Source organism: Diadema antillarum, unplaced genomic scaffold (genome assembly GCF_040938485.1).
Source record: "Diadema antillarum isolate AM-2024a unplaced genomic scaffold, OU_Dant_1.0 seq00000501_RagTag, whole genome shotgun sequence".
Lineage (NCBI taxonomy): Eukaryota > Metazoa > Echinodermata > Echinoidea > Diadematoida > Diadematidae > Diadema > Diadema antillarum.
Window position 1 is genome coordinate 1,032,314 of NW_027271458.1, and position 20,556 is coordinate 1,052,869.

The 20,556-nt window shown below is 39.7% G+C and overlaps 1 protein-coding gene across 5 annotated transcripts in view; it reads right to left on the reverse strand.

The window, feature by feature from the left end:
• The window catches only part of LOC139733886 (uncharacterized), a 45,843-nt gene extending 33,088 nt beyond the window's left edge, over positions 1–12,755 (reverse strand). For 2 of the 5 annotated variants that reach the window (XM_071644692.1, XM_071644689.1), the window contains exons 1-5: positions 12,611–12,755; positions 7,287–7,519; positions 5,613–5,638; positions 1,947–2,051; positions 743–1,131 (exon numbers count right to left, since the gene is read on the reverse strand). In XM_071644692.1, the coding sequence (XP_071500793.1) occupies positions 743–1,131; positions 1,947–2,051; positions 5,613–5,638; positions 7,287–7,325 (559 nt within the window). In that variant the 5' untranslated portion in view covers positions 7,326–7,519; positions 12,611–12,755. Of the gene's footprint in view, positions 1–742; positions 1,132–1,946; positions 2,052–5,612; positions 5,639–7,286; positions 7,520–12,606 lie in introns of all 5 variants that reach the window. The other 3 variants (XM_071644691.1, XM_071644690.1, XM_071644693.1) reach the window with 3 other exon arrangements.
• Between the last annotated feature and the right edge of the window lie 7,801 nt (positions 12,756–20,556).

The following is a 20,556-nucleotide window of genomic DNA, read 5'->3' on the forward strand; positions in this document are numbered from 1 at the left end:
AAAATGTCAATTATGTCTCTTCAGGCCAACCTCAACTTATTACCCCCCCCCCCCCCCCCCCCCCAATTCTCAAGAGTATAATTCCATGAAAAAAACTATTGGATGCTATGCAACTTTTTGTATCATTTTGGCGATTTTTGGTCCATTATGAATCAAATTCTTATTGGAATACGAGGTGGCCCTGAAAAGTACCAATTCAATCAGGGCCACCTCTTACTATGGAAAGAATTTGGTGCATGGTGGAGAGGAAATCACTAAACCTATGCCTCTCACCATGGAAACATTCTAAGAAAGCTTTGTTGTAGTTTGTAATAGCATATCTTCATACATCCTACAACAAAAAACAACGGAGGCATAAAAAACAATGAAAAATGGCCTAGAAAAGAACCACAGATTTATTCAGGTAAGACAACTTTATATAGTAGGTAAACACTGATGTGCCTCCATTATGGTCAACTCAAGCTTATTTTGGCAAGGTGATGTCTAGTCTTGACATTCTTTTATAAAAGACACTCAGTTGAAACTAAAACACCTACTGACAATTCTTTTGAACAGTTTCAAAACAATGTCTGCTACTGTACAAGGAAAAAAAATACCATGAAAACATGGTTTCACACAATGTTTTATCATTACCTTGAAACCAGGAAATATTTACACAATTAGCATTCTGTCACTAAGAATTTAATGTGAGACAAAAAAAAGAAGGAAACAAAACAAAACATTATTCCACTGGCTACATTACCTTCAGGAATTTCTTCGTCCACGGGGTAATCAGATACTAGGTCGGCAGGCTTCTCTGAAGTATGTTCTTCACTTCTTGAGTCTTGTCTCTCCTGTTCTCTACCCAACTTACTGCCAACCTCAGCTATCCGGAAGACAAAGCCATCCTTGACACCTGTTAGAGCTTGGATAGAGCGCCTGTTTTTCAACCCAGTAGTAGCTGTTGCCACTGGCTCCTTGTCATTAGATGGGCTTCTTTGTTTAACTGCTGGGGAGATCCTAGTCCTCTCCACCTTTGACCTGTCAATAGGTGTCTGCGATGATGATGGACTGTTGATGAAGGGAGCAGGGAGGCAATCATCGGAGTCACTCTCAGATGTAACAATGCGCCGAGTAACAGTGGGTTTTCTCCTTCAAGTGAAAGACAAAAATAATTGACTGGACCAAGATGCAGTGATATAAGTTGTACTTAAACAATTTCTGCCCAGCTATTACTGATAGGTAGATGAGTAGTTATTTGTCTAACTCTGGAGTGCATCATAAAACACTTTACCTAGCTTGCCATATCAGTGTTCACCTATTAAACTAACACTAATCCAATTGATATGCATCAAGGAAAGCTGAATCTTTGAAGTAACGTCCTTTGTATTTGGTAAAATCAATAAAATACCAGATATAGCTGATCATTTTAGTGGTTATGGTCCACAATAATACCCTGTGTGAAAAGAAACTGGGCTACACATACTGTAGGCCTACACTTGTATGTGCAAGAACTTCTTTTTTTATCAGCGTACCTTCATGCTCAGATCTTGAGCAGCAAATACACATTAAACATGCAGCTCGAAAGTGATTGTAAGATACATAACTTCAGCATAACTGAGTCACAAATAATTTGATGGGTAGTAGAAAAATAAGCAACATCAGGCAACACATGCTGTGTATAAAATTGTACTGATAGCAGCTACAGAATACATTTTCACTGTGGAATAATACCACATTTAGTAGCTTTTGTTTATTCTACTTTTCTTTCATATTGCACATGTCAGTGTGTTGAATTGTGGCAATGGCTTAAAAACCCTTGAGTCAGTTCTGCATCAAGGTAAAATTGATAATCAAGTCATTAGGTAACTATAATAACAATATCAAAAAGACTGATTTTGGCATTGGATGTGTGTGAGGATAAAACATACAAACACCAAGAACAAAGTGCAAAAGGAATGACATACGAGGCCACAGGGACATGGGAGTGCTCTTCTACTCTATTATCAAGGGGATCATCCTCGTCAGCAGACTCAGATTGAATAACTCGACGTGTGATTGCAGGCTTTCTCCTATGGAGTAAATAACAGCAGCACCACAAGAAATTAATATTATAAATAATAAAAATAAAAAAAAACACTTTATAAATGATAAAAGAAAATGGCAACACAATTGGAATATGAATAACAATTAGCAAGCACACCATGTAAGCATTACGGCATCTTTGATGGAGGAAACATGACACATATTTCTGGTGAGATACAAGTGGGTAGACTGTTTAATGCAATAAAGACATTTTTCACAAGACTTCTCACAAATACTATTTGAAACATGCAAAAAGTAACCTTCATTCCATGCTCAATAATGTTCAAAAGGGAAACAGAAGGCATACACTGAACAGATACCTCATAACAAGTGTTTGCAGAACTGCTGAGCAAATAAAAAAAAAAAAAAGACCCAGTGGGACTGCCACTCATCTGAGTATCACAAGTTCACCTTCTGTGCCTTTTTACAGACTATTGCCTGAAAACAGCATTGCAAACTTGGGTGCTTTGGGGGCTCCAAGGGGCATGGCATCCATTTATATTCTATCACACTAATGATAATACCAGCCAGGACTGTAGAAAACTTGACCATGAATTTTCAAAAGAAGATCAAAATGTGAAAACTGGCCCCCAATTCGGTAATGGCCCCTAAGGGGTTAACCCTGGATCTGCCATAAGAAACATGAAAGTGCAATCATCCATATATTTACTCATAGCATTTACTCAAATCATTTCTGCTTCAAAAGAAAGAGATGTATGATGCTTACTTTTTGTTTTTTATTTTTTATTTTGGAACTTTGAAGCTCCCTAGGGGTCCTTCAGGAGAACATGGTGCTCGTTTGATTTAATATAAAATTATACTGGTTGTCTCTCATCAGCCAAGTTTGCTGAAAATTTGACCATGCAAAATAGAGGTTCGTGTTTGCAAGAATGAAATCATTTTCTTTTATAAATTCTTGGGATGATTTACCTAAATAATTATTAAGAAATGTATCGAGTAGATCTTGAAAATAAACAGTACGAGTCGACGAAACTACGCTTCAAAATTCGATCATCACGGCTCGGCAAAGTCGACTGTAGGTCGCCATTGTTAGATGGTCTCCCTCTCTCTCTTTGTGTGTGTACTGTGTGTGAACAATTTTTGAGTGTTCAATATCATTCGTTGCTCAGCCAATGACTCGAAACAATGCATGTCTATCTAGTCATATCGACGGCTGTGTATGGACCTATATGTGGCAATGCGATATGAGAGGACTCGAGCGCATAATCTGTCCATGTTCTTGCGATGATTTGGATGTTTGGGGATGTTAAAATGTCTGAAGGTAAGCAATTTGGAAGGAACTTTGATGTAATGTATGTTAATCATGTTGGAAGTAATATGTAATTCATGTGTGTTTGTGTAGGAGTTCTCAAGGAGTTGGGAATCCCCCTTTCCTCTCATAATTATTTTTAAAAAAAATCACGGCGAGATTGCGTCCGTATAATAGAGAGATCCGGATAAAGGGAGGCCGGATAAGAGAGGTTCAACTGTACACTCACTCATACATTTACTCAAAAGTAATTCTGGTTTTTATAGATCATTTACAGATTCTCTAATTCGCCTAATAGATTTGATCTACATCAGGGCTGCGCACTAACCCATTTTCTTATACTGGTCTGACCTGTCTGTCGGACCAGTAGGTACCCAGTTTTTAAATTTTTTTAAAAATCCATTCCTGAACTAGAAATGTCGCTATGGCGACTGGTATGCCTCCGCCATAATGCATGATTCTCCTAATAGGTCTATAGTACATGTGGACAATGTGTGATTACATTTTCACAAAATTGGCAAAATATTAAAATGACATGTTTGTCACAAATGTATTGAATGTTTACCTTCCTTGACCTATGTTTAATTGGATGAATTGGAGAGCATGTACTTGGGGATTTAAGAACTTTAACTTGACTTTGACCATTTCATAAGTTTATGCACTGAGTAATTTTCAAGGTATGGAGAAAAAGTGCAATTTCTGTATTGAACAGTAATTTGTTATCATTTTCATCTGGCCTTTGATTTATAAGAGAAGCACTGTCAGGCAGAACATACATAAATTCAGCATGTACTAAGTTTCAAGATAACTTGAGCCACTTCCGAGATATGGAGAAAAAAGTAAGTTCAGCACTTTCACTTGATCTTTGACCTTTTGACCTTTGACCTTCTTGGCAAAAAAAAAAAAATCCCAGAGAATCTCTATTGGGTTAGACATGCATACATCAAGTTTAAAAAAAAAAAATATCCTGCTGGCATTGCATAAATATAAGGAAAATAGTAAGATTTTGAAGTATTGCCCTTGACCTTTGACCCCTGACCTTTGACCCCATGAACCCTAAATTCCCTAGATAACCACTGCCAGTCAGTAGATGCATATACACTATGTTCCATGAAGATACCTTGAACAATTTCCAAGATACAGAGAAAAAAGTGAAATTTTAACATTTTACTTGACCTTTTGACCTTTGACCTTTTGACCTCATGACCCCAAACTTTCACCAGAGAATCTTAATTGGGTAGTACATGTATACACTAAGTTTCAAGAAAATATCTTCAGGCATTGCATAGATATGGGGGAAATTATAAAATTTTAAGCATTTGACCTTGACCTTTTGACCTTTGACCTTGAGCATGTGCACCCAAAAGTTGATAGGCACAACTTCACCCCCTAATACACATACATGCCAAGTTTCATTAGGATACCTCAAAAGGTTTTGGTAGTTACCCTGTCCACAAAATTCATTACGGACGGACGGAAGGACGGACGGACGGACGGACGGACGGACGGACGGACGGACGGACGGACGGACAACCCGAAAACATAATGCCTCCGGCACCACTTCGTGGCGGAGGCATAAAAAGTTACTGGTCTGACAGTGGTTTTTACTGGTCCTGGACTGTTGGACCAATTCCAGTGTGCAGTGGTGTGTATATGCAAAGTTTGGTGATGAATTTGACCATGCATTTACAAGATGAAAATGTGAAATTTCGTACCCCTCTTCCCCCCCCCCCCCCCCAGCCCGAGCAAGGGTACCCCTGGGTCTGACATGAACAAACTTGAATTATGGGGCCCCTTGGAGTGCATCTTTGTTTAAAAGGGCACTGAAAGGGGGGGGGGGGGGATCCATCATAAACAAATTTGAAACTACACTCACCAATGAACTCCTTCATAGAACTATCTTAGCTCTATCATATTTGGTTCCAGAAGAGACGATTTTTACAATTCCCTAATTTTCTGGGAGGGGGTAGGTGGAATTGTGCCCATTTGAACAAATTGTGATCTGATCATCCTCTACAAATTTAGTGCAAATCCATCTTGGGGTTTTCACAGACAAGCTGAAAATACAAACAAGTTTACACACAATGCATGACAGCAGATGAATAATCGCAAAAGCTCACTTGGCTCAGGTGAGCTAAAAATCCAAGCAACATAGGTCAATGCATATTGTCTTTAAAGGAACACACCGATGGCAGTCACTTTAAGGATGCTTGAGTCAGGGATGCAGCATGCTGCACTTGACTAAAATAAAAAATATTCTGGAGTAAGAGTCACATACCTTCGAGAGCCCTCCAGAGGGGTGGCCTGTTGGGAAAGAGAAAGGATCAATGCACATTTAGTTTTCAATCAATCAAGATCTATCCATCTAACACTTCGATCCTTCAGTGCTGAGGAAAGGATAACACAGCATCACTTAACATACAAATAAACATTAGAGAAGTTCTCCTGAAACATATGTGAGGATTCAGTGAAAAGAGAGGTCAAAACATTAGAACTCAGTGAGATTGAATAATTTCTGCTAGTGAAATACCCTCTCTATAGGTCCAGGCTGGAAAAGAGGTATACTTGGGAGTAGTTGGTGGATCAAAGCAGTATTTTTGGTAGGCACACAGTCCTACTAACGTCCATGCTAAATTGTTCATTTAGTTATTTTTCTTTTGGATTAATTCATTATTATTGTGAGTGCAGATTTTCCTATTACAGTGTAAACTGCAATGTAAATTCTGAGACTCCTCCCATCTGCAAAACTGTGCAGATAATACAGCATGATACACCACTCATGGCTCCTAATGCAATATTTAAGGATACCGTGGTACACACTTGCTACACAATCACTACAATAAAGATTCTGGCAGCATCTCTTCACACACATGTATTCTCATATACTAAACTGCTGCATGCTGGGGCTTTCATGATGCTGCAGGCACGCACATAATTACGTCCCTGTACAAGGGTCTTGATAAGAACACACACACATATGTATGTATTTGGTTTATATACTGAAAATAACTGCAAGGAAGTCAAGGGCATTAATACTTTACCTGTAATACCCCCCTTCCACACGGCTTTTTGCTCATTGGTCACTCGTTGGAAGCAAAGTTGTTGTTTTTTTTTCCTCTTCCAGTCACCTACTGAAGTGTGAATCACAGTCCGATGAATCTGGTTTATGGTGGTCGACTATCACTTGGTAAGTTTTAGACATGTCTGGCATGACCCAATGAGGCAAGATTGTCTGATGAAGGAACTAAGCTCAGAGCTTAGTTCACTATTGGACGCCATTTCCAGGCACAAGTTGACTTAGTGTCAGATAAGTGTCAAGTTATATCCCCATTCCACAAAAATTTTCTCTCATCGGTCACTCATTGGAAGCAGAGCTTATCACTCCAGGCCACCCATCGAAGTGTATCATATCGCAGTCTAATGAATCCGACTTAAATGTTGGTGACCTGGTCAGTGTCAGACATATCGGGCTGTGATCCCATGTGGCAAGATCTTCTGATGAGGATCATGCGTGACATGTCCGACACTCACCTGATAGTCAACCAACCAAGTCCGATTCATCAGAATGCGACTTGATACACTTCGGTGGGTGGCATGAAACAACACACTTTGCTTCCGATGAGTGACCGATGAGAGAAAATCTCTGTGGAGTGGGGGTATTAGTCTGAGGTACCAGGTATGTCAGATTTGTATAGAGCGGCTATTGATGTGCCCAGCTGACATCCTGTGACAGTCCATCGAGTGTCAGAGATCAACATTCATCGACATTAATGGCTCACTCGAGTCCGGGTTCTAGGGTTCTATGACGTTGGTATCTACTTTGGTGGGAGTCTCTGCAGGTTGTCGTCTCAGATTTTATCAGAACTCATCTGAATGCTGAAATTTTGCATTTGGGGGATTGCATGAGCCCCTGACAGTCAGTGGAAGGGGGGGGGGGAACTAAAGTATTTACCTCAACTTCACCTACTGCCATGGTCGAAGAAGTTGTCATTTCTCTCTATGTTGAAGTCATCTTGGTTTGTGAACCTGAGATCCTGCAGCAGTAGAAGGTTGAGGACGATGGCAAGATAGATTGCTCAACAGGTTGAAAACTTCTCTTGGTTGAGCACCTGTCACTCAAGAGTTCAGTCAATATGTATGGTCTCCTGATCAGAGGAAATCAATCAGATTTCACGGCTGTACACTCTGCAAAGAATGATAAAATACAAATTGTCAAACCTGAGAACCAAGATTTGATGGAGTAATTTTGAAAAAAACAAAACAAAACCTGCAATGTTGCAATCACTGGCATTTTGGAAATGAGTAAATACTATGCTGCAAGTTATACAGGCAGAGACATAACAAACTACTAATGCAAATTTTACACTTTGAAATCCCACTTTCCATGTAAGTTTATAAAAGCTACCAATGGGGTGGCATATGTATCCCAGGGCTGCACACTAACCCATTTTTTCCACAAGTCAGACCTATCTGTCAGACCAGTGGGTACCCAGTTTTTCCATGATTTACTGGTCCATTCCTGAAAAAGTTACTGGTCAGACGGTGATTTTTACTGGTCAGGACCGACGAACCAGTGCCAGTGTAGCGTTGTGTAATCTTACTTTTATAATTAACAAACTTTGAATTTTGTTACAAGAGCAGTGTCCCTGCTTAACCCATATCCGCCGATCTACGGGATTATCCCGTAGTTTGCGCAAACACTGCAAACGCCGATCTACGGGATAATCCGTCGCAGAAATGGCTTGGACAACGTCATTTATATAGCTTTATATTAAATTATAGCCTGTGAACTATGACCTGATATCCCTCCAGTCCTTTGCCTCACTTCCTGTTACTGATGTTTTCACTTGGATTCGTATTCACTTCTGAGGTTTACAGCAGGCTGCTGACAGAATCTACATCTACATCCTGTATGTGAGATCGAACACTGCTGTACGTGTAGTTATAGGCCTACTTTACTGTAGTCCCACCCATAGAGTCTATGAGTTTATAGACCACGCTAGTGTGCAGGTGCAGCACTTTGAGTTATTATTCGATATTTCTTCACAATTGTAATAGTATGAGTTATAAACCACCAAAAAGCTTACATTATGAAGATTTCAAAGTTCATAGTTGTTTTTCTGTATAAAAGCTATGGATATTTTCATTAGTGGTTTCCTTTGAATAAACTATGTGATTATTCATAAATATGGAAATCATATGAAAATATCAAAATATTATGATGTCATATGATTCATGACATGATGCTGATTTACATTTTATATGAAAGGCCATTTCTTTCTCTTTCAATTGATTTTATAGTTGTCCATAGTTTTCTTTTCATAAGTGCCGGTGACATTACCTTGAATTTGAGACGGCACAGTTTAGTGAACTTATGTGAAATAGTCTCCGGCAGCAACAGCCTGTAAGACTGCATTACACGATCGGTGGATACGGGTTAAGTGGTTTCCTGCGATTATCACATGAGCACTGTGTAAGACCTGTTTCAAATGAAGAGCTAACTGCAGACTCATTCTTGTTCCATGATTTACAAACAATGACAACAGGTCTCTTTGACTAATAGAACTCAATGCTATAGCATCTCAGGCCCACATATGTTGTTCCATGTTAGGAGGGTCTTCTAATCCAACCCGAGTACAATATGCCCATGATTTTTTTTTATCATGGCTACTAATAAAACACTGATTATACATACAATTACAATGCAACACATCCTAAAACCAGTAAAAAATACTATAAAATGTACTACAATGTAGGCCCTCTAGGCTACAAATTGTATGTAGATTATTTATAATGGAAAACTACAGACTACAGCTAGTGGTAGACCTCTACTACTACAAATCCTAAACAATATCAGCTCCACTTGTACACTCCAATGTATTTTGTCTTTGCAGAGAAGAACATGGAATCATAGACTGATAAATCTGCCTCTTGTTAGCTGTGCAGTCAGTAATGAGGTCGACCCCTTCCAAGAGTGGCAACAGATACTATCTTTCATTCACTTTGTTGTGCAGACTTTGCGATCTACATGAATCTGCGCATATGCAAGTTCAGCAACAGCAAATGCCAAGTTTTGTGGTCTCTTAGAACAGAAAAAGAGGAATTCTACCCCCGTTACCCACTCGCTGTTGTTGAGTAAGTGATAAGTCCGCAAAGCAGTGTGGGATGAATGGAAGATATCTGTCTCACCCAGTGTCTGTTGTGAGGGCCGGGGTTGACCATGTGTCACTGACTGGACACCGAACAGGACACCAAACAGACAGACAACAGGTCTAATGGAATCAAGAAAGATAAGTCGGTTGGGGTAAAAAAAAAAACAGACAAAAAAGAAAGATAAGTAGGATCTAGAGTATAACCCCCAGTTTTTGGCCACCCTCCAGGATGTGGACACTTATCACTTATCACAAGCCAGCAAATTTTATTGTTGGAACAGAAGCCGCATCATAACACATACTGACACTGTCTTTTCATTAAAACAGAAAAGTGCCTTAGTCCCCTCCAAATTCCATCTGAAATCCCTAATTTCGCCGTAAAAAATGCAGAATCGGCCATTTTTTCCAAAGTGCACGCTAATTGAGTCTGTGTTAAGAATCAGGGTAGCTAAAAAAACACTAAAAATCAAAAAATCCGCTGTTCTGTTGCGAGATTTTCACTTGTCGCAAGCTCAGGGTGATGGTATCCTCAAAAATACAAAGAAAAACAATATCTCTGTACGTGCCCATATACCATGCAGTGACTTTAAAGGCACATAGTCCCGGTGGGTGCGGGGCCGCTGTTAATGATATTGACGATACCGTTAGTATTGATATGAGGATTGCCAAAGTTGAGCTGTCATCAAGAGTACAGTGCATAGGTGTTGCTAGGTAACGTTGCCTTCGTCGTCTACTCTGCGCATCACGCAGTCTGTAGTAATACCAGGGTGTGTGCATGTGCTTCTTAGTATGACATCACAAAAGAAGTTTGCTAAAGTTGTCATCCCCCTAAGCGGAATCATGAGCCGAACTGTGATCAGACCACTGACTACAGTGGGTCGTACTTCTCCGGACTCGGGGAAATGGGTCAAAGCGTTAAGCGCTAAAGAGGAGTCGATAGCGCAGATCTCTGTAGGAAACTTGCGCCGTGCGCCCGCGTACACATTCGACTAAACCACTGACATGTGCCTTTAAGTAAATGTCGAGATCTACAGGGGTTAAATGTAAGTGCCGACTCACCAGAATTCAACACCCACACCAACAGCGCTGCAATGTCCTCGATGCAATATTGCCCCAACAAGGTATGGCGTGGCACATTTTTCGGCAGCCTTCCGCCCTTGTACACAAATTGACATTAAATGCACAGAGTACGCATCCAGATTCTGGTGGATTTAACTTTACTCTATCAGTAAAGCCACTCTTCAAGGTGATACTATTAGTATAGAGTCTAATATTTTGGGATTTTGTGATATTTTATGATGTATTTCACAAAATCAACATTGAGATAAAACTAAAGGTAGTTTGATAATTTTAACATGGATAAATGTATCACATTGTTGTAGTTATGATTTTGGACGTATTTTTTGAGTTAAAGAAATATTGCAGGAAAGCAAGCTGTGTAAATTAATGCAGTAAATATCGCCAATATTGGCACCCGGGCCATACTCTATAACATGATGTACGTAGCCCGTACCAAACGTCAAGGCAAGGACCCAAGGTGTGACCTCCAGTGCCAAGCTAGTGTAGGCTAACTACACAGCCCAGTTACTGTAAGTAGCGACAGGGCTGTTGATGGTCCACAACACGAAGAGAGTTCAGCGATCGCATTGCGATCGCTTTGAATTTTTATACTTTAGATCATTTCTTGTCACCTCAAACTCATCTAATGAAAATCTTCATCAATGAGACTTCACATCTATGCTATCAATATTGAAATGCACATTTTACAACTTACCGAAAATGATGATTGCAGCATGTGCGAATGGTACATCTGATATAATCAGCAGTTCACTCAATCTTTAATCGGTCGACCGTGCGTGCTGCTACCAAAGAGCACACGCACGCAATAGATCGCAATAGCCGCGCACGCATAATTTGCTGAGTAGACAACACGCCATTTTGAATTCTGCAACGATGAACCCCGATGGTTGGGGACTCCTGCGCTGTTCTATTGTTACTGTGCTAGAAAGTGCCATTTTTTTGTTCAATGGACTTATCATGAGGGCTCTTATACCATGGACTCATAAACCTTCTGTAATACAACTTACAAGCAAGTAACATATACATTTTCCATAAGAAACATATAAATTTTCATAAATTTTGTAGTTGTGTTGTGGTTCCCCACTTTGAAGGTGCATGCCTTCAGGAGAGAAGGGCTCAGCAGAGAGTGTGCATGGTATACTCCATAATCCACAGGCTGATCGACATCCCGCATGAACACTTCATACCAGCCACTGGACCATCTACACGAGGGAATCCAAACAAATTTCAAATCCCGTATGCCAGAACCCAAACATATCAGAAGACATTCTTTCCTGACGCAATTAAACTATGGAACTTTTTACCACCAAGTATAAGTAGAAGCACCTCCCCACAGTTCTTCAAACAGGGGGTGCAACAGATTAGGCTTCGTTAAGCCTCTTCTGTCTTCTTTAACTGCACATATATATATAGAATCGGTAGTGATCCTTTTACTCGCACTTTTCATCTGGGCACTTGACAAGCACAAGTACGATAATACGCCAACGGCGGTCTGTACTTTACTGGAAGAAGAAGAAGAAGAAGATGCCTCGACTGTCAGACGCTGTAAATTATTATGTATTCGCACAGCGTACACAGGCTCTGGTCGGGCTAGTGTAGGCCAAGTGTCTGTGGGGTTATTTTTAATTTTAGGGGGTCCGGGTCTACGTACTCTGTCTAGCTCTAAAACCTACGTCTACTGATCTTTGAATGCCATTGAAGTTTCATAACATTAACAGACATCGTACAAGGGAATGGGTAGGAAGGGTTCGATAAGTCGAACTGGCTACTCACTTATTTTGGGGGAATCAAATGTCGATACGCAACCGGCGTGCAAGTGCTGTACACAGCTTTCTTTCCCATTCATTCATACGACTAGACTTCTCACTCGCACAATTACACCTAGCACACATGCACAAGGTAGGAGTCGTGCGTCGATGGCTGTGCTGTGTCCCTTCACATCACACGCACGGCCTATTATAATTGCGCGCAGTTAGTCTCCTTCTCAAATGCAGACTGTCACGAAACTAACACTTCCTAAAACTGTCGAAATCATCGTACCTACCCTGTTCTTTACAGCTCCAATCTTGGATAAGATGATAGCTTAGAGATTTCATGCGTTCACATTTTTCAATTACTCCTCAGTAAAGGTAATCTTGCATTTTCCTTGATTGGAAATCCTCGCTCTTTTTCAGCGGCTCGGAGGTCTCTCAGCATCATCAGTGCAGTGTCTGCTACGCGCGCGTACCATCTTAGGCACTATACCACGTTACATACAATACATGTACTAGTTACACGAGTGGCGCGCAGCGTAGTAGCCGACTACGACTGCTACGTCCGCCCGATGCACTCATGCACTGTACTGAAATGCTGCTTTGAGCTCGATGGCGGCAAGTGATGTTCCGACGCAAAGGGGAAAAAGAGAACAGAATAACAACAAAAAGGTCAAATGACCCGGAAGCAATAATTGGCGTCGTTGTTGTCATTGTCTTCTAGTTGACTTTTTGTTCTGTAAAGAACACAAATCAAGGTACAAGTAGGGCTTACCAAACTTACATGATTATTATTACAGTGATTTTGAAGGGGAAGTTTCTTCCAGGCCACATCCCTTCTGCCTCTCATAAAAGGTACGATGTAGGGCCGACAATTGAGAGAGAGGGAGAGGGAGAGAGAGACGGGGGTGGGGGGGGGGGGGTGGGAGTGAAACAAGAAGACAAAACAAGATTTCATTTCATTTCATTTCATTTCATTCTTCTTTTTCCAACAGACCATAACACAGTATAAATTAGGAATCACGTCACAATCGTATACATACAACTTGCAAATGATATCAAATGATACAATAATAAAGTTACCTATATATGCATGTATACTTGCAAAATAATACAAGGTCATGTTTCAGTTGAAAAAAAAAAACAGAGAGGTCCACTAAAAAGCAAGCTTGTAGATTGTGAACCACTCAAGAAAAATCTAATGAAATACTTATTTGCATATGCGTAGCACAAGTATAATTTAAGATGAAGCGAGTAAAGCAATGACCGAAACAGCGTAGAAAAATGTTGATCAGTGAAATAAACTGACAGTGTTCAAAGCGTAGGCCAATCATTTAGGAAATCTGTCTCCTTCATTCCTGATGGCAGCTATATGACATGGTCGTTTCTGTTGCGCCCTGCATGCTCTTCCCTAGAGGAGTGCTCGAAGCTGATTGATTCTTTTGTGTGCATATCCAGGGCAACTATAGTACAATGTATCTCTCATAAAAACTCATGTGGGGGTTGATCAGTTTTCAGGATGGGGATGGGGAATGGATGCAAAAAAACTTGGAGAGGCCTGGCCCCTTCGAATATCACAAAATGATGGAGCTTGTGCATATCAGAGACTCCAACTCTCCCGTTTTCGACGGGAGATCTCCCGCCGAAAACCCATTTTTGCAAAATCTCCCGTTCTCCCGTTTGAGATTTAATTTCTCCCGTCCTGGCTCAATGTCTCCCGTTGGAAAGGATTTCTTACTCATTGCTATACTATGTTGCAAAAATAAGCCTTAGATAGCACCATACGATATGAGAGCATCTATAACCCTAGGAACTTCGCGTTTCGCACACATAAACTTGGAGTCTCCCGTTTGCTAGGGGTTTCAGGCGGGAGAATCTCCAGATCAGAAGGTGTTTGGGGTTGGAGTCTCTGTGCATTTTCAGAACTGAATTTCAACAGCTCCTAAGCGTTATACTTCAAGTTTTGCAGGCCTATTTCTATTCACTAACGAACCTTCGGTATGAACTATAGGCCGCGCGAGTATATTTCGTTCTCGGATTAAAGATGGCTTTCGGAATAAGGATCTTATTTTATTTGATTTATTATTATTTTTTTTTTCATTTTCGGACACATGAACATCCAGAACATTATTGATACAACTAGTATACCCCCTAACCTTATTACGGTGATGTCCGTTGTTCCTGTTCGTTAATCCAAAAATGAAATAAGACAAGTTCGTTATGAGTCAGAAATGTTCGTCATTATGAAAAAAAAAATCCCCTATTACTGATGCCTTATAGAGGTTCATTAGTTCGAAAATGCATGAAAAAGTGGTTCGTGTTACATCCGAACAGTGGTGTTATTAAGAAAGTTCGTTAATCGTCCGAAATATCAGCTATATACGGTGCATTAATTCAAAATTTCAATTTCAATTTCAATTTATTTTCATATTTCTCGATGAAAAATTACATCAAATATAACAAAATTAAATGAAATACATGACATACATAGAATATTGCAAATATGTAAACATAATAGTGGTCGATCTGTTCAGTTTGGAATCTGTGAATGAATGCTAAAGAAATATGAAGGAACCTACTTAAAAAGCGAGCTTGTTGAGCGTAGGTCCCGGTTAAAAACGAGTTTAAGATTGAGAAGGGGAGCACGGGTACAACAATGACCGGAACATAAGAGAAAAACAAAAAAAAAAGTACAAATATACAGTTATATAACAAATTCTTCTCTAGTGCAGGTTAGGGATCGGAAAAGCCACATGCTGTATATAGGCGGATGAACCATTGTCGTTCTGGCAATACAATATGACTTAATATAGTTATAATAACAATGATATCATTCAGACAGTATTAGAAATGTGTACATTGCGTGTATTTCAGAAGGGAACACATGCACCTGCAAATCCATTAAAAAAGACATCGAACAACCAGTTGCAGTGCAGTGAGAATGTGAAATACCAGCTGTTTCCTCGTCCCAGCTATCTTTAAAGAAGGAAAAATATACATAAACACAGTGATAAAATTTAAGGGCGCAAACAGCTGGGCTCTTAAAGTCTGGTTTTACATGACAACAACCCTGGAGTACAGTATAACGGGATAGTCCTGGGCAGCACAAAACAGAATTTCAATGAGCTGATGTAGCGTAATTATTCAATAAATACTGTCTTAATTTGCATTTGAAGGATGATAGTGATAAACAACCTTTGAGTTCAGGGGGGAGGTCATTCCAGTATTTCGGTCCCGCATACATAATTGTTTTCATCGCGAAAATTGTGCGAGTACGTGGAAGGTGATAAGCGTCCCGTTGGCGGGTGGGATAATAATTGTGAACTGAGTAGTTTCTTTTGAACATGTGAAGAAAAACATCAGGAAGATCATTCGTTGAGTACTTATACATGAAAATACCTAGATTGTAATCAAACAAATCAATCAATTTCAGAATTTTATTCTTGTGAAAAAATTCATTTGTATGAGATAAATATCCGGCGTTATTGATAATTCTGATGGCGCGTTTTTGAAGAAGGAATAGCGAATCAAGTAAAAATTTGGACGAATTACCCCATGCTAGAATTCCATAGTTGAGGTAAGGGGAAATCATTGTTGAATATATAATTTGTAATATATGTATGGGGAAATTATATTTCAGCTTGTTTAAAATTCCAATGTTTCTGGACAAAATTTTACTTAAATAGTTAATATGGGTTTTCCAGGATAGATCACTATCAATGTAAAGTCCCAGAAACTTGATATTACTATCTACCTGGTTTAAATTGATACCATTGATCTTAACATAATCAGAAACAGAGTTCAGAGAATTGCTGAAAAGCATATAATGCGTCTTATCAATATTTAGTGACAACTTATTTGCGTGGATCCAGGACTGAACAAGTTTCAGTTCATTGTTTAACATATGTATAAGCGTGTTTGAGTTACGATGTGAAAGAAATAAATTTGTGTCGTCAGCAAAGCATATGAAAGAAAGAATCTGGGACGAATTTTGGAGGTCGTTTATGTACAGGATAAATAATAACGGGCCAAGTAGGGAACCCTGAGGGACACCACAAGAAGTTGTTTTCAAAAGAGACTCATATCCATTTACATAAACATATTGCTTTCTATTAGTAAGGTAGTCTTTAAACCAATCTTGAGCTGTCCCACGAATGCCGTAATGGCTTAACTTATAAAGCAAAATATCATGGTCTATCGTATCAAACGCTTTCGAGAAGTCGAGAAAAACACCTATAGTATGGGAAGCGTCGTCTAAAGCATGTGCTACTTTATCAATGAAAGCTAACAAAGCGTGGGTTGTGCTATGCTGTTTTCTGAAACCAAACTAAAAATTCGAAAGAATATTGCAGTTGATAAGGAATCTAAGAGTTCGTTTGTGAACAAGCTTTTCTAAGATTTTTGAAATTGAAGTTAAAAGAGATATTGGACGATAATTGCTAACCGATTCTTCAGCACCCTTTTTGAATATGGGAACGACTCTAGCAATTTTCATCTTTTCAGGGACCTTTCCAGTCGACAAAGATTGATTAAAAATATAAGTAAGGGGAGTAGTTATTTCAGTTATTATGTTTTTTAACAGAAAAACTGAAATTCCGTCATCACCTGTACTTTTCTTGTTATTTAGTTTGCGAACAATTTCTTTAATTTCTTCCTCAACAATGGGAACAAAAAACAAAGTGTGTGCATTCCTATCCCTTAGAAACGAATGAAAAGGTGTCCCGGAGCGAGGTATTTTCTTGGCAAGATCTGGCCCAAGGTTAACGAAGAAGTCATTGAATGCATCTGCCATCTCCTCTGGATTGACAAGAAGGAGCGTATGATTTTTATCGGAGAGTTGATCGTATCACCGGACGCTTTTTTTTTCGTGGCTCTGAATTCCGTACTCAGAGGATGAAATTTCGGTCAAAAATAGCACCAGTTATTCACAAAATCCTGAAAATTACGAATTCGGCAAAATTATGAAACTTCACTACGATTTTTTGAAAATATAGACTTCAAATATACCCCGCTCCAAAAAGTTGTCTTTTTGCGTGGTGTAAAATCGCATTATAACAGGGGCCGCGGAACCGGGGGGGGGGGGGGGGGGCTGAAGGGCTGCAGCCCTCCACACTTTTGGATCGTGAAAAAAAAAAGAAAAAAAAAAGAAAGAAAGGGGAAAAAATCACACTACCCGAATTTCTCACAAAAAGTGTTCTTCAGATCGCTTTATCTTTTTATAAAAACGCAATTTTAAGCTCCGTCGAGTGGGAGGGGGCATCCCCCTCCCACACCCTCCCCCTCTACCTCATTAGACTTTGTACATACACATAGAATGCGCAAGCGGAATAAGAGCTGAATGCCGTGATTTTGCTATTAAAAATTTTCCTGAAAAAAAGTCCAAATTATTTCCAAAAATATTTTTTTTTTTGGGGGGGGGGTGGGGGAACTATGAATAAAAAAAAATCCAAGTATTGCACCAAAAGTTTGCACCAGATCGCTGAATTTTAGGTCTGAAAATGTAAAATCACCTTCGTGTGGGAGGAGAATTATCCCTTTTGTATACCATAATACCCTCGTGAGCATGCCTTTTCTGTTTGATTGCTTAACAGGCAACGACCATGAAATTAATTGTAACAATAGATTAATACAAAAAGTTTACTTAAATGCTACCACTTTATAGACAAATTGTTCAATAATAATCCACATCAAAATATCCTGTACCTTAAACAAGTGGGGCCGTTTCAAGTCGATAAAAGACGGAAAAACATGCATCAAATTGCACCATTTACAACATAAAAATGCAAAAAGTTCTCACCGTGGGAGGGGGAACACCCCCCTCCCACACCCTCCCCCCCCCCCCTCCTTCCTTCCGCTCGCTCGGGCTCGGTCGCTTCGCTCCCTCGCATAGTAACCCTCGCCCTCCAAATATCACAAGATCACTATCCAGGCTACGCCGGTGCGTCCAAGCGGGGGGTTTCAAGTCGATAAAAGACTCAAAAAGATGCATCAAAACTGCACCATTTACAACATCAAAATACAAAAAGTTCTCCCCGTGGGAGGGGGAACATACCCCTCCACAGCCTCCCCCCCCCCCCTTCCCTCCGCTCGCTCGGGTTCGGTCGCTTGGCTTCCTCGCATAACCCTCCAAAGATCACAAGATCATTATCCAGGCTACGCCGGTGCGTCTAAGGGGGGGGGGGGGGGGGGGGGGGTAGTGACCTTGATACACCCCCCCCCCCCCCAAACTGAAAAACGTTCCGCGGCCCCTGTATAATTCCGGCACGATTATGTAATGGAATAATCGACGTCTTTCGCACCTTATCCTTGCACCAGAATCACAAGTCACCGTGCTCATTCTTACAGAGCGCACGACAAAGAAAAAAATCGGCAAATGAGGCTCAAATTTCGTATTTTACGGTAAAATGTCTCACTTTCGAACATTTCGAACAGTTCATGCAATTAAAAACTTGTGAAAACTCGACAACTTCTTCTAATCTGAGGTAAAATGTGAATTTCTTAGCGTTTTTACATTTTCATGTCGCTTTTTTTTTTTTGCGATTTTGGTCCATTCAACGTTCTGTGAGGCTAATCTATGCAGTCTCGCGGGTATTGAATGTCATTAGTGCGCAAAAATGTGCGGAATCCGGAATTACCATGCTGTCTGGTTATTAAGCAAAATAATCAACGTTGGTGAAGGTGATGGGACAAAGTTTAACTATCACTTCCGAGGCGATCTGGATGTAGCTATCTTTCCGAAGCGCAGCTGAGGAAAGATAGCGTACACATTCAGATCGACGAGGAAGTGATAGTTTGTCTCATTGCCTGAAACTAAAAGTTGATTATTTGCTTTATATTCCACGTCTTACAGGGTCCTAGAAATTCCCATTTTATTCCACATCTGAAACCATTTTAGCTGTCTTTAGGTATCCTTAGGGCTTAGGCTTCGTGTGCGCGTATAAGATGACAAAACAATGACTTTGCTGCGCGCACCGCGCGGCACCGAAGTGAAAGTGCGTTGCACTGTGTACTATCAAGTGACCTAGGCCACATGATAGTCCACAGTGCAACGCACTTTTATTTCGCGCGTACTCATCTTGCGTTAGGACTGTGTGGAGATCAGCGAAACAAAAGGGACTATCAACATAGAGTGTAACGAACTTTTCTTCTCAGGTGATGTGATGGGCAAAACTACGCTTCATCACGTGATCAGCTCTTGACCAATCCTATTGCAACATTTTTAGTATGTGGAATATAAACCATAATATCTGTGGTATAGCCTTCGGAATTTAGAACCTCATTTCGTTTTCGGAATAAAGCCTTTCGAATATCTTTTTCATTTTCAGAGTCACAACCTTCGAGATGACAAAACTTCGAAATAACTAAACTTCGGAAACTGTAACCCGAACCAATGGGACTGTTTTTGTGAAACACAAAAATACTCTGAAATTCAGTGAATAGGTCTATCTGCGTTTGTCTTTATCAAACTATGCCGCTTGCAATTTCGTTTGCTTATTTTGTAAAAGAGGCAAATGAATCATAGTATATAATTATAACATGCATGGAGTGAGATTTTTTTTTAAGTGTAATATTAACTGATCGTTACCGCAGATTGTGATGTATTCTAATTAGGTTATAGAGATACAATATATAATAGTTTTATGATAATTATGATTATGACATTGTATGCAATACATAGAGCGTACATTAAAAGGCCCATAAGAGTCGCAAGATTTTTGAATTAATGATCATCAATATAGGGCCTATGGATTCCGGAATAATTTTTTAGCTCTTATGAACATTTCGAACAAAATTCTTGATGCCTTTGAACAAAACTCATTTCTAGCTGGCGTATTAATTTACCTCTCAAAGGCATTTGACATCATTAATCATGATAAATTAGTTTGTTATATGAATTATGGAAAACGTGGCGTCGCCACACTGACCGGTTTCACAGTTTATACCTTCAATATACTAATTGTATGTCTATTTTATCGGATTTTAAAGAAATTGTTTGTGGTATCCCACAAAGGTCCTCATACGACCACTCCTACATCTATACATCAATGACATATAAGTAGTGTTATCGACGCATATTCTTATACGGTATCTAATATGCATGGAGATGTTGCGCTCTTTGCTCGGACTATGATTAATTTACTCTGTGAAACAATAAATCATAATTCAATTTAATGAATAAATGGTTGAATGCAAATCGACTCTCTGTTGATATAATCGACAAATGTTATTTAGTAATCAT